A 15,700-nucleotide genomic window follows, 5' to 3' on the forward strand; every position below is an offset into this window, starting at 1 on the left:
AATTGGAATAATTGTCACATTTTTTTCACAGCTTTAAAATTATATATTATATTATATATAATTTTAATAATTACTTATTTGTACGATAATATATTCAAGATTAATATATTTTTTAATACCTAAGGAATGTATTACAACGTGTTTAAAAATCTTACATCCACTTTTTTAAAAAAACCATTGAAAAATTGTAACGATCGGTCCTAATCTCCCCGATTTCTCATAATATGACAGTCGCATACACGCGCGTATTTCTCTAAATTAAAATTCTTAATTATAAATTTTAACAACAATGTTTTATTGCAATTTAAACATAATATCTGTTATATTATTTAGTACCCACTCCAGTCGAAGCTGTTGAAGTGACGTTACGTTTCCCCGGTCGATTTCTCGCCAACGACGAGAAGCGATTCGCTCGAGAGGCCGAGAATTTTCTGCATGAACTAGGTGCGAGACTCCGAAAAGACATACGAGTAGAAATCAATCAGGATTCGGCAATCTTGAGTTTCGAGATTGTCGGCACGAACAAAGTAGACGTGGCGTTCCATTTGGAAGAGCTCACGCGAATTCAGAAGTTATCCTTGCTGGGTTCGTCTGCGGATGCGACGACTTCACGTTTTACGCATCGCTCTGTACCTATGGCAACGCAGAGCCGGATTGTCACACTGGAACAACGTGAGATCCTCACGCAAATGGAATCGCCGTTTTATCAAACAGCTACGATCGTGCTCGCAGCGAGCAGCGCCTTCATTATTAGTAGTCTCGTTATTCTACTAATGTTGTACCGCAAAAAGGTAGGAACTTTTAAAATTTCGCTGAAGATATTAACTCTTTAGAACAGTGAGGGTTTAAGCAAAGATGGCCATAATTGAATTGTGAAATGGAAGTAGATCGATACATAATGATTGATGTACATGCGTCTTTCTTAATTGTTTCTCATCTTTGTGCTTAGGTTGTGCTTGACTCTATTGAATCCATTCAATATATTATATTCTTTATGTTATATTTGCAAATTTGAATTATTGTTATTGAAGTAAATTTAGTATTTACGTATATATGTACTTATTTTATGAGTTATATTGTTTTGGTTCTTTAAATTCAATCAGTTTTTAATTAATACAAATTAAATGAGTTTCATGAATCCAATTTTAATAACAGTGTTACAAATGATTATTATCATATTATTTTCAGAGTATTAAATATCTTATGTTTAGTCTTAGTCAATCTAAATGTACATGGAAAGAACGATTTTGTTGAAGTATCTAAAAATTTAGCTAGATATAGACTTAAAAATAATTTTGTTGGGCCATCTTAATAATTCGATAGGAATCTCAAGCGTGACGAGTATAATATTGCAAAAAGTTTTGACATTCTAAAGTAGCCTACATAATAATTTTTGATGGTCTAAAAAAATTATTTTTAAATTTATATCTAGCTAAATTTTTAAATATTTTAATAAAACTGTCTTTTCCATGTATCAATTATATCTTAATCTGAGTTTCATTTAATATATTTTTAACATCGTTGAGAATTATTTATGATACGACTATCATTAAATTTTCTAAATAAATCTTGTAGATGAAGCTAAAGGATCCCTCGAAAATGTTTCCAATGGATCAACACTTCCTCGCTTATAATCAACAGCCGGTTTACGTGATATCAGGATCGGAGCAGAATGAGAAAGAAAAGGAAGCTGCGGCACAGCAGAAGCTAGAGAATATTCATACATCGGACACTATTGTCGGAGCATAAAACGATTCGCTTTTTACATAGATAATTTCCATCTTGTACGATAGTGATTCTTAAATTTCTTTTTCCAGGTGTACTCAAATTATAACAATCGATAATTCTTTAATTTTTATACCTTTTTCTATATCTGTAACATTTTTTTTTATACGCGAGACGTATAATATAATTGGTAAGGGGATAATTTCTCGTAAAAACATATATTAAAAGTATAGAAAAAAATTTTTTTAGTATGATTGTTTAGTTTAAAAAAATGTTTGTTTAAAAAATATTAAATGTTTGCTAAGAATATTAAACAATTAAGAACATGTTTTTATGTTTTTACAACTTTGAATATGTTTGATATGTCTTATATACATAACTGAATTTATTCTTAACTATTAGCGATTAATAAATAAAAGCTCACAAATCATAAGTGCAACCTGGAAAAGTGAAGTAATGTCGTACATGGTATAGTATACATCGTAATCAAAACAATGTCATGATATTTCACTGTCGATATTTCGTCCTAATTTATTGTCCACGAGATTCATCATTACGGTCCAGACTTGACGATCAAACGAATGCATGCGACATTGGATCCGGTGTTCATACATCTGACTATATAGATTCTATAAAGACAACTATTAAAGACTTGTTCGACATTATTTATATAATGTAAATTTACATAATGTAAATCATTTGTAAATTTATTAAGTGATTTTGACAAAATATAGAGGATGATTCAGAAATGTAATCTATTTTTTTAAAGTTTAAAACATAAAATAACGATTTTTTTGTGAAATCGGAAACATTTACTCGCGAATAATGAATTTATCGACGGACATTTGTTTGATCGTCGAGGATATAGGTATGGGAAATGATTTTATTATATTTTCATTGATATTTGTCTTCATTACCTCTTTGATGTGTGAATCATTAACGCAAGATTGTCCTGGGTTTAAAAATCCTGAGAAATCATTACGTTAATACGTCCATACAATTGTAAATAGATTATTATATTTATAGATTTATACTGTGTTCGATTATATATATTTATATAGACTAATAAAGATCGAAATTCTCCTGTTTTTCAATAATAAGAACATTGTCCCAACCGACAATTTTAGCACATGAAAACCAGTCTCCAAAATTAACATAAATTTGATTCCGAACGATTTCGGTTTATGGAATATTAAAGACATTTTTGAACAAAATGAATGGTGTGAAGTAAGTATTTAACCTTTAATACACATGTCTGGGTCATTCATGTTCTGCGCATTTCTTTCACTTCTGGGTCATTTGTTCATCCAGAGGTGAACTTCAAAGTTCCAGTTAAAGGATACGCACGAAAAGCCGACGCACAAAATTTATTTTTTAGATACCAAACTTTTTTTAAGAATAGAAAAAAAACCGGTATTTGACCAGGTGCTCTTAGTATTTCAAAAAACAGAAATGGGCAGAACACGAATGATTTAAAGGTGTGTATTAAGGATTAAAAATGATTAAGTAAATTGCATATAATAATTAAAATTTGCTTTTTACTAAATTAATAAATATTTAACTTATGTCAGCTATTTAAAATCAAGCAAACTTCATATCAATGCTCAAACTTTCGACGAACCACAATATTTGAAATCATAACTGTTCGAAAAAATGTCCGCAATATCCGAAAAAATATTAACACACTGATTTACGCTTTGCGACAATCGCTCATGTTGAACTCGACACTCCCGACGCGTCCGAATCCGAGATACGTTTTTATGAAATTCGAAAGACGACAATAACTTTACATCAATATCCAAAACTCGACGCGCCAACTGCAACGTCCGACGCAACGCAATAGGGCAGAATTCCAATTGCGTTTGACCATCGCACGTACAAATTTGTGCTAATTTATGCTACGACAATTACTCACTGCCAAATTCAACACTCCCGATGCGCTAAATACCTGTTCAAGATGCTCGAAAGATCGCAGCAACTTCACTCTGATTCTAGAATTCGAGAAGTTCGACGCACCAACGGCCAACAGTCCGATCAGAGCAACGCCATAGAATCGTGAAATACGGATCATTTGGCAGTCTCACGTATTAATTTATGCTCCATAATAATTCTTCGACACTAATAGTACACTACAGAAAGTTAGGAACCAGTAAGACCACGGCACTTCACTCCGATGCTTCGAGCGAGCCAATTTATTAATCGCCGGTTAACAAGAATAGATTCGCACACGTTATTCCACGACAATCATTCGCCAGATTTTATGTCCCGACAATCCTACAATATTCATTCCTCATACGAAACTCGTTCTGAACGGAAAAAATACGTACGAAACATGGAACGACGCAAAACGCGTCAAACATATACCAACGCCTGCCAGGTAGTGCCAAGCAGTGCCGAGTCGCCCAGCTAACTGACGAGATGTGACGCGCAATAGACTATGTGACGTCACCACGTGCGTCGTACGATAATCATGACCGTTAACATTTTCAAAAAAACGGTCGCCGTGTTTTCGCATCGCTAAGCCGTGCATTAATCAACTGTTACCACATTTCTATCGTCTTATTCTATGGTTTATCTTACATATCAGATAGTGGATATGAACGATGTGTTGATCGTTCATTTATACTATTCGAATCTGCCCAAGCAAAACAAGTTATAACATTAAAATGATTATTAAAAGACATTTTTAAATTATTTCCGATTCGTTTTAATCTTTATAGTACACATGTTAATTTTTGGCATCCTTAATTCACTCGTTCGGTCATTCATGTCCTGGCTTAATTTCCATCCTTTACAAGTATATATAAATTATTAAATAATTTTTATATATATTTTGACATCTTTAGAAAGTATTTGTGCAATTATATAATAAATTGTAGATAAATTATTGTAACTAAATATAGTCACACTTCGTCAGTTAGCTGGGCGACCCGACATTGCCTGATACTGCCTGGTACGGCCGACGCGCAATAGACTCTGTGACGTCATTACGTGCGTCGTACGATAATCATGACCGTTAATATTTTCAAAAAAACGGTCGCCGTGTCTTCGCATCGCTAAGCCGTGCTTAATTAACTGTTACCATATTTCGTCTTATTCTATGGTTTATCTTACATATCAAATAATGGATGTGAACGATGTGTCGATCGTTCATTTATACTATTCGAATCTGTCCAAGCAAAACAAGTTATAATATTAAAATGATTATTAAAAGACATTTTTAAATTATTTCCGATTCGTTTTAATCTTTATAGTACACATGTTAATTTTTGGCATCCTTAATTCACTCGTTCGGTCATTCATGTCCTGGCTTAATTTCCATCCTTTACAAGTATATATAAATTATTAAATAATTTTTATATATATTTTGACATCTTTAGAAAGTATTTGTGCAGTTATATAATAAATTGTAGATAAATTGTTGTAACTAAATATAGTCATTAGAGTCATTTTAATATTATAACTTGTTGTTCTGCTTGGGCAGATTCGAATATATATATATATATAGTATAAATGAACGATCGACACATCGTTCACATCCATTATTTGATATGTAAGATAAACCATAGAATAAGACGAAATATGGTAACAGTTAATTAAGCACGGCTTAGCGATGCGAAGACACGGCGACCGTTTTTTTGAAAATATTAACGGTCATGATTATCGTACGACGCACGTAATGACGTCACAGAGTCTATTGCGCGTCGGCCGTACCAGGCAGTATCAGGCAGTGCCGGGCAGTCGCCCAGCTAACTGACGAAGTGTGACTATATGATATAGTATAAATGAACGATCGACACATTCATTATCTGATATGTAAGATAAACCATAGAATAAGACGATAGAAATATGGTAACAGTTAATTAATACACGACGACTTAATGATGCGAAAACACGACCGTTTTTTTGAAAATGTTAACGGTCATGATTATCGTACGACGCACGTGATGACGTCACAGAATCTATTGCGCGTCACACCTCGTCAGTTAGCTGAGCGACCCGGCACTGCCTGGCACTACTCGGTACGCGCTGGTACGTGCTTGACGTGTTTTGCGTCGTTCCGTGTTTCGTGCGTATTTTTTCCGTTCAGAACGAGTTTCGATGAATGTTGTAGGACATAAAATCTGGCGATAAATGATTGTCGTGGAGATCGCGTGCAAATCTATTCTTGTTAATCGCGAATCGTTGGCTCGCTCGAAGCATCGGAGTGAAGTGCCGCGGTCTTACTGGTTCCTGACTTCCTGTAGTGTACTATTAGAAGTGTCGAAGAATTATTATGGAGCATAAATTAGTACGTGAGACTGCTAAATGATCCGTATTTCACGATCCTGTGGCGTTGCTTTGATCGAGCTGTTGGCCGTTGGTGCGTCGAAACTTTTCGAATTCTAGAATCAGAGTGAAGTTGCTGCGATCTTTCGAGCGTCTTGAACAGGTATTTAGCGCATCGGGAGTGTTGAATCTGGCAGTGAGTAATTGTCGTAGCATAAATTAGCACAAATTTGTACGTGCGATGGTCAAACGCAATTTGAATTCCGCCCTATTGCGTCGGACGTTGCAGTTGGCGCGTCGAAACTTCGAGTATCGGCGTAAAGTTATTATCGTCTTTTGAATTTCATAAAGATGTATCTCGGATTCGGACGCGTCGGGAGTGTCGAGTTCAATAATGAGCGGTTGTCGCAAAGCAGTTGTCGTAAATCAGTTAACATTTTTTCGGACATTGTGAGTTTCGAAGAGTGATTTCGGATATTCGTGGTTCGTCGAAAATTCGAACATTGATATGAAGTTTGCTTGATTTTAAATAGACATTGATAAGTTGATTATTTATTAATTTAGTAAAAAGCAAATTTTAATTATTATATACAATTTATTTAATCATTTTTAGCCCTTAATACACACCTTTGAGTCATTCCTGCCCATTTCTGTTTTTTGAAATATTAAGAGCACCTGATCAAATACCGGTTCTTCTTTTCTTTTTTCTATTCTTTTTTCTATTCCTAAAAAAAATTTGGCATCTAAAAAATAAATTTTGTGCGTCGGTCTCAATTCCTTTAACTTCGAAGTTCACTTCTGGGTCACAAATGATCCTAGATGTGTGCAGAGTGTACATTTTCTGTAAAAAAAATTTTTTTTTTTTCTTGAAAACTAATTCTTGATTGTATTGCGAGAATATTTCGCGAATTATTAAAAAAAGAATTTAAAACAACATATCAGCTCTTAATAAACGCTATTTTTGGTACTCTTGTTCTGAATGTTGTCAGTAATATGATATATTGTGATATGCTGTGTGTAATGTTACAAAAAACATTTTCCTAATAAATTACAAATTCTTTTAACATAATAGCAATAATAAAATGTATTGTTTTACAATGTAAATGCAATATATCTTCAATTTATAGCCACTCGTGTATATTAAAAAAACATTATTTTCAGATTATTTAATAATTTAAACTTTTTGGAAGGCCGACACTTGAACTAATTTTTTTTTAGTAGTAGTTTGGAATGTCAATTTTAAGATACTGAACCATACTTTTTCTTTAAACATTTTTGTTTCAGAGTTTTATATTTTTATATGAAACAGTTCATTTTTCTGATTTCGTTAACTATATTTAATTATAACAATTTATCTACATTTTGTTATGAATATATAACTGCACAAATATTTTCTAAAGATATCAAAATATATGTAACAATTGTTTAATAATTTATATATACTAAAAGTAATGAAAATTAAGCCAAGATACAAATGAACATGTATATTAAGGATATCCAAACTAACGTGTGTAAGGATTAATTATTATATACAATTTATTTAATCATCTTTAATTTTTTTTAATTCTTTTTAGAGTTTTGCACAAATAAATTGATATAAAGTGTCTTAACTTTTATTAAAGATACTCTATATTCGACAGCTGTACATCAATAAATTGGACAAATTGATTTACCTGGCATTTTGTAAATAGTCGTTGCGAATCGATGATCTGCAAGGATTCGCCTGCATATTAGAATGTTGATGAAAGTGTAATATTCTCACAGGTAGTTAACGGAGGACATGGTGTTGTAAAACATGCCCGCATTTGTAGCATACATATCTTGTTTTTTGGACATTCAACGTTGGAACACGGATCCCAGCACTTGCACGTTTGACAGCCGGTGACTTCATCGGTCTATCAAAAACGTTGGATTTTTCAATAACAGTATTTAAAAATTTTTATGTAAAACACATAACAAATCAAGATTATTTTATGTAAAGAAAGAATCTAGTTTAAAAATACACACGTTAATATACACGTTTCGGTCATGCGTGTCTTGGCTTAATTTTCATCACTTTTACGAATATATAAATTATTAAACAATTGTTACATATATAATTGTTACATATATTTTGACTTTAGAAAATATTTGTGCAGTTATATATTCATAACAAAATGTAGATAAATTATTATAACTAAATATAGTTAACGAAATCAGAAAAATGAATTGTTTCATATAAAAATATAAAATTCTATTTAAAAATACACAAATTTTTTTTTATATCTCTATATACAGAGTGTCTCATTTTTAGTAAGTTCTATCAATTTTCTTCAGAATTATTAATAGTATAAAAAATGTTTTAGAAATGTTTAGAAATGTAACGAAAGAAAATGAATGTATAATTGTGTTATTTCTTACATATAAACAGACCGAAGAATTACATATAAATACTGCATCTAAAATATATTTCTTATATTATTTATATCTTTGTGGACAAATTGAAGTCAAACTACTAAAGAGAATATTTTTTTTTAATGAATTTAATTGATCCAATATCTGTTATTAACTTAGAAGAATTAGTAATTCGTCACTGATTTTCTCATTTTATTCCCTCTTTATCCTATTTGTGATTACATATTTTCAATAATGATAATAAATTTATATTAAATATGCTAAGTCTAAAGTATAATTATATATATAGTAAATATATACATACTTCATGATTGAATCCCCAGCGGCATATCATTATGGGACACATGATAGGTGGGCACGTCTCGTTTGTAGCATTCTTGCTAGTCATACTAGTGTCAATCTCATCGATGATCGGCTCTGCCATCATAAATTAATTCGTAAATAATGGAACTCTGTTTTCGTATAAACATAATGAAAGCAAGACATTAAAATAACGAAAGAATAATTAAAAGACGATTAAGGATAACGACACAATAATTTATGCACAATGGATTTTCATTATATTAATATATTTACTTTATGATTATACAAATATATTGAAAAATTGAATAAAATGAAAATTTGGACTTTATTTCAAGCTATTTTAAGCGATATCTGATAATTATTCCATATTTTCGTGCTTTCGGCATACATTAGAGAAAATATTTTTTGAATCTCTTTTAAGAAGTGCCTTTTATATTCATTATAGTTAAATTAACATAATCAATTCAAATCAAAAGACAAAATCACAATATGAAGTTTCGATGATGTAGATACAATACTTAAGACCGTCTTCAGACAATATGGTCGACGTATACGCCAACTTCGCAAACATTTGTTAAATATTGATCAATACATTCAATATAAATAATTATGTCATGTATGTGTATGATATTTGCTTATGTTGATATATATTTATCAAATCGTCGGGAGGCTCCTTTATAGAAGAAAATAACGTAATGAAGAATAAATTATTGCGACAGTCGTTACGATGAAAGCTTATCATTAAAATAAAACTGATAAGAGAGAGCCTATGTCTTATTTTAATGATAAAATTTTTTAAAAAAATTATGAAAGTTTTTTCATATTCTTATTTCTTTCTTACTCTTTTTGTATTATTATGGAGAAAGAAAAATATATAATTACAGACTTTTTTGTGCAAATTAAAGAATAATATATGGTTAATGTATAATAATAATGTTAAAAATTTTTTTCTCTTGTATCAATTTTTTAATACAAAATATATTTATGAGAGATAGGAGCGCTAAATTGAAGATGCGTTACCGAATAAATTTTTAATGCAATTTCTCTATTTATTTCCTTGTCCTTTTGCAATAAATTGACACAAGAAAAAAAAGATTTTTAAATGTATATTTTTCCATTTGCATAAAAAATAAAATTTACTATATATTGTTTTCTCGGGTATATGAAAAATCGAGTTTTTGAACACTTTCTGACAAAAGTGTAGGACAATGACAATGATAATAAAAATAGCTTCAGTCAATAAATATCGACTTCTCGGTATCCTATTTATTAACTTAATTATCATTTTATCATTCTTATTATACGTATCTAATATGTGATAGCGTTTCAAAGCGGTATCATAAGCGAATACTTCTAAGTAACTCAAAGAAGAAAACATGAAATATATAACAAATGACAATTTATTAAAACAAAAGAATATATGAAAATTATATAATATAATTTTGATAAAGTAATGATTTGATTTCGATTTCAATCTTTTTGTTATGTTAACTTTTGATTAATAGCAGGAAATTAAAAAAATCGGAATTAAAAAATCAGTAATGATTGCTTTTTATAAGATTTCGCCATTAATGTTGGAAAGAATTAGAGTAAGTAGAAAAACAAGGTTGTTACTTTAATTTGAAAGCCGACTCTTATAAGCAAAAAGTAAACTTTTCACTTTAATTATCAGAATAAGAGCGGTCCCGTGCAGGTATTTAAAAATTATATTTAAATCTGACGTTGCTCAAATCAAAATGCACAATAAAAATGACTATTCATTTTTAAATGTTATTTTATAACGATTGTTTTATCTGCTTGTTAAGTTTTATTGTTTGTGTGCTTGTTAAGCTTTACGTTTACGTTTTACATTGGACGGAAATGTGTCTAATTAGCAAAGAGTAGATAATGAAACGCTAAATAAAATAGAAGAATAGAGAACGTACTGGCGATGATCATTGTTGCTAGCGAGAGGATGAACAGCAGACAAGCCAATGACAGCCACACAACGGCGCAAGTAAGTCCATTGTTATAGAAATTACGGCGCATTTTCATTGCATTAAATAATTTTTGAGTCAATTACTATTACCTAGAATAGTGATAATTATCTCATGATTAAAACACAAACTCCAGCGAGAATAGAATGAAACTTTATCCTTTGTTTTAACGAAACGAATTTTTCTTTTTAATGATAAAATTTTATTACATTATATCAGCCTCTGAAAAGTCTTTGAATTTGGAATGTAGTGAGGAGACATGAATAATGCAACGAGATAGATATATGGCTGAGATATGCTGTCGACGGAAACATGACTCTAGGTATTGTAATAAACGCGATTGACAAACGCAGAAGATTACTCTATTCCTGAAATTTCGATGTTCTTGAGATTCTCAAGATTCTTTTATTTCATGATATGAAATATAATGGAGAGAATACGAAATTAATTTTTATTCGAAGTAGCTTACAGCTGCATATAAGCTACTATTCGATTTTTTCCGCAATTATATACATAATATATATTGCTAAAAATTCATATTATTAATTAAAAACCAATAGCATTATTTTAATCCTTGACAAAAATATGCCAAACATATTCATTTGATGACCTAAGTAAAAGAATAAATTCGATCATTCAAGGAAATTTTTGCTAAAAGATAAAGTCCATTAAATATTCGCGAGATTAAAAATAGAAGTGATGGTTAAATGGTTAAGACTCGAATTTGATTGAAATAGACGCATGCTATAATTCATAAAACATGATTATAACATAAGTGAAGACTTAAATGCAATAATAATAATAGCTCTGTATTTTTATAAAATCGGGGAAATAGAATGAATATTATTTTTTGCCACTAATAAAAATAATTTTATCGATCTTTCAAAATATGCACAAAAAAAACTGCTGCCGTATTGAACCTTTTCATTAGCTATTGTATTTTCTTTTAATAAAAGGATATAAGTAAAGAAAAAAGATTATCATAATTAGGTAACTAATAATCATTAGTGCTTTTGCAACATGAAACCGTTACCATGTTTGAGTATTCGAGTAAATGATATAATATAATAAAATTATGTGCAGAATGATAAGAGATAAATTTGAAATATTATTCGAATGAATGTAATGTTGAATGGAATAATCATTGTTGAATGAAGCAATTGAAAAAGCTAATAAACGATAACGAGCCTTATTACGCTTATAAAATATGATTCACATTTTTATTATGGCATTAATTATCAAGAGATTTAATTCTAGCACTATTTCTATTCAATCAGTGATCATTTTCCCCAACGTTTCATATAAATAATGCGTATGTCTGCTCGATGATTATAGGTTCTTTATCTTCAGCATTTCCGGATCTTATCCATTAACTTTTTATTGTCGTGGCATTATATTCTGAATGTGTTATCGTCTTATACTTTCGTGAGAAAAAAGAAAAAAGAAATAGGAAGTTTACGAGAAGAAGAGCAGATGAAAGATCTTCTCCAAGAAAAGAATTTTGATATACGTTACTGGAATCGCTTGAATGAAAAAAAAGTCAAAGTCGCGTCAAGCGCATGTCGAAAGTACGATGCGCCTGCACGAAAAAAAAGGAACAAATATTGTGCGTCGAATCGTCTTACATTTTTCGTGAACTGTAAGATTCGCGAAAGTTATTTTCAAAAGAAGAATTTATTTGCCAATTGTTATACAATGGTTTTTTTTACTACTTACTTTACTTTCTGGACTTAAGTCTGTTAAACGTACACTATGTTTTGCTTGTGAGGAACTCGAAAAACTGTTGCTGCAGTCAGAAGGTTTCCTTTTTATAGAATTAGAATTTCCCTCTCTTTTTTTATTTTAAAGTTTTTTATTTTCTTATCTCGTCTTAAATAATACATGTGGAGAATGAGTCACAAAACAATACGTGTAGTATCGTTATGTAAATGATCATTATGATGTGTTTTAATGTTAGTAGATAATCTTTATCGATATAGTAAACATATATTTAGATGTCTAATGATACATAAAGTATAAGGATAGAATTACTCAACAGGGTGCCCCGAACACAGTCAAAGATAAAATAATATAAGATATTGAGATTCAACTTACTGTAAAACATATTTTGAATTAATATAAATTTTTTTTCTGGTTGGTCAGTTAAATGCTTCAAAGTATTTGTGGGACGTTGATTGCAGTAATATACTTATGCTTTAGTTAATATACTTAATTAACTATAAATTAAGGGTGTTAATGGTTGAACTCAGTGTCAAAACTGATATAATAGTTTCAGTACATAAAAATCAGTCGAAATAAACGTATGTCCGAATGATTTCAGAGTTATGGGATGCTGCTTTTAGGAAACATGAATGTTGTAAAGTAAATGATTAATTTTCTTTATTCTGTTTAAAGCTTTATAAATTATAAGCCAAATAAATTACTATAAGGTGTTCTTATTTTTACTAGAGGTACTCTACACTAGGCAGCTGTACATCGAACAAGTTGATTTACTTGGCGTGTTGCAAAGAAATAGTCGTGGCGAATCGATGATCTGCAAGGATTCGCGTACAAATCAGACTGTTGATGAAGACGTGACGTTCACACATGTGATACCTATTACAGGACATGGCGGTATAAGACATTGCAAGAATTCTGGTTCGCAGATCTGGCTTTCCGGACAAAAAAATGGCACAGAAACAGGGAATCCAGCACGAGCATATGGGACAATAGGTGACCGGATTAATCTAATATAAAATAGTAGATCTTTCAATAAGAATACTTGAAAAGATTTTCATGCGGTATAAATTAAGATTATTGCATGTGAAAAAAGAATTTATTCTAATTTAAATTTCTATTTAAAAATGCACACTTTTATATATTTCTATATAAGATTCCCATTTTAATCAATCCAGTCAATTTTTTTCAATGTTATTAATAATATAAAAATGTTACAGATGAAAATGGAATGGTTTCAAGAGGGTATTTTGCTTATTTTCTCTAGGTGGAGGTGTCAAGAAGATCATCTTTACTTTAATTTACATACATAATCAAAATTAAAGAACTAATTTGATGCAGTCATGTTTATAATTTGATACAGTAACAAATATAATCTATATGTATGAATATATGTATGTCATCTTATTCGTAGTCATATAATTATGTCATTTCTTATAAATAGACACCATAAAATTATATATGAATATGCCTAAAGTGTAAATTTCTTATTATTGTATATTATCCATTTTTTTGTAGACAAATTGAGATCAAATTACAAAAAAACTATTTATTATGATTTAAACTTTAATGAGTTCAGCATCGACCCGTTATCTGTTATTAGTTTAACAAAATTCATCATTTTATCCATTTTACTAACTTATCTCTCTCTTGTCTTACTTGTTTTTGAACATTTCAACTAAGTACTGATAGTTTTAAATTTACATTAAATATGTTAAACATAAAGTAGATAGTTTTTTTATATGTATATAAATATGTATATAAATATGTATAAAATATGTATATAATTATATGTATATAATGGATATATACTTCTAATCTCCAGGGGCAATATAAAGTACATATGATTGGTAGGCACATTACGTTGATGGTATCTTTACTGATACCACTTTGGTGCCAATCTTATTGATGGTCGACTCTGCAAATTATTCATTTTATAAATCCAAATAGAATTCGGTTTTTTTTTTGTATTAACAGAGTTAATGCAAGACATTAAAATAATAAAGAAATGATTAATAAAGATGATTAAAAATATAACGACGCACTTTGTGTTAATAAATTTTAAATGTATAAATATATTACTTCATGATTATATCAGAGAATTAAAATATCTTTTATTTATTAGTTATTAGGCTGACAAATTCAATTCGAATGAAGAAATAAAATTATGATGTAGAGCTTTCATGATGTTGACACAAAATAATAGAATAAAGAATAAGTTAATGCATCAGTTTTTATAACATGAAATTTTATTATTAAAATAAAACAACTAACAAGAGAGGTTATGTTCTGTTCTTTACTGGTTTTGATGAAATTTGCAGGAATATTAGAGGATAGAGAAATTTAGAACAGTCGGAAGTAAAAAACTAATACAAACTACAACTTTTTACAAAATAGTTTTGTAATTATTAGAGTGATTTCAAAGAGAAGATAGTTAGATTTTTTAATTTAATTGCAAAAAAAAGATAGATTTCTAACACGTTTCTTTGAACGCGAGCACTTATAAGCTAGAAGTGAATATTTTAATCTTTTTTTTAATCATTTTTTAGAACGATCACGTTGTACGGTCCAATATTCACAAATTCTATTTTAATCCAATGTTGCGTAAACCAAAATATACAATGAAAATGTCTATTCACTTTCGAAATATATTTTATCGCAATTTTGTTTTCTTTGTTTCTTTGTATTTGCACATTGAACAGAAAGGAGTCAAACAAAGAGTAAATAATAAAATGCTGAAAAAAATAGAAGAATAGAGGACATACTAGCAGTGATCGTTGTTAATAGCGAAAAGATGAACAGTAGACAGGTCAACGACATCCACATAACGATGCAGGAAAGTCTACTGTTGTAGGAATCACGGCGTATCTTCATCGAATCAAGTAATTTTTTAACCAGTTGCTATTACCTATCTGGAATAGTAACAATTCTTAATTAAAATATGTTTTTAACAACAACAGAATGAATCTTTCTTCGTTCTTTTACTTTAATGAGATGCATTTTTCTTCTCGATGAAATTAAAATGTTACATTCTTTAAAAAGTCTTCGAATTTAAGATATAACCAGGATCAGATATGAATAATATAATGAAAGTGCAATGGGAGGTATGGCATCGATAGAGACATAATTTGCATTGCGATAAACGTGATTAACGAATGCTATTCTATTCCAGAAATCTCTATGTACTTGAAATTCTTAACTTCTCTTTGTGAATAATATTGTGAATAATCTTTGTAATATGAAATGAGAAATGGAATGGAGAAAATATGATCTTTATTTTATTCGAAACCGGCTTTTTGATATTTTTTCCGCAGCTA

At 29.9% G+C, this 15,700-nt stretch overlaps 2 protein-coding genes, 1 long non-coding RNA gene and 1 pseudogene across 5 annotated transcripts in view; 2 read left to right on the forward strand and 2 right to left on the reverse strand.

The window, feature by feature from the left end:
- LOC108684330 (cysteine-rich motor neuron 1 protein-like) overlaps positions 1 to 1,881 on the forward strand; it is a 21,728-nt gene extending 19,847 nt beyond the window's left edge. Inside the window, exons 8-9 of the mRNA XM_018188595.1 lie at positions 334 to 791; positions 1,576 to 1,881. Coding sequence (XP_018044084.1) covers positions 334 to 791; positions 1,576 to 1,749 — 632 coding nt within the window. The 3' untranslated portion in view covers positions 1,750 to 1,881. The remainder of the gene's footprint in view (positions 1 to 333; positions 792 to 1,575) is intronic.
- Positions 1 to 12,439, reverse strand: part of LOC108684328 — a 16,822-nt gene extending 4,383 nt beyond the window's left edge. The window contains exons 1-5 of one of the 3 annotated variants that reach the window (XM_018188592.1): positions 12,384 to 12,439; positions 10,617 to 10,759; positions 8,693 to 8,805; positions 7,668 to 7,889; positions 5,250 to 6,835 (exon numbers count right to left, since the gene is read on the reverse strand). In XM_018188592.1, the coding sequence (XP_018044081.1) occupies positions 7,725 to 7,889; positions 8,693 to 8,805; positions 10,617 to 10,725 (387 nt within the window). In that variant the 5' untranslated portion in view covers positions 10,726 to 10,759; positions 12,384 to 12,439 and the 3' untranslated portion in view covers positions 5,250 to 6,835; positions 7,668 to 7,724. Of the gene's footprint in view, positions 1 to 5,249; positions 6,836 to 7,667; positions 7,890 to 8,692; positions 8,806 to 10,616; positions 10,760 to 12,383 lie in introns of those variants that run through there. The other 2 variants (XM_018188591.1, XM_018188594.1) reach the window with 2 other exon arrangements.
- LOC108684331 lies at positions 10,456 to 13,190 on the forward strand. The gene is made up of 3 exons (XR_001931629.1): positions 10,456 to 10,687; positions 12,988 to 13,028; positions 13,116 to 13,190. It is a non-coding gene; the product is annotated as an uncharacterized LOC108684331 (long non-coding RNA).
- Positions 13,191 to 13,208: 18 nt separating this feature from the next.
- Positions 13,209 to 15,388, reverse strand: LOC108684329 (annotated as a pseudogene).
- Positions 15,389 to 15,700: the final 312 nt, after the last annotated feature.

Source organism: Atta colombica, unplaced genomic scaffold (assembly GCF_001594045.1).
Source record: "Atta colombica isolate Treedump-2 unplaced genomic scaffold, Acol1.0 scaffold133, whole genome shotgun sequence".
NCBI classification, from domain to species: Eukaryota; Metazoa; Arthropoda; class Insecta; order Hymenoptera; family Formicidae; genus Atta; species Atta colombica.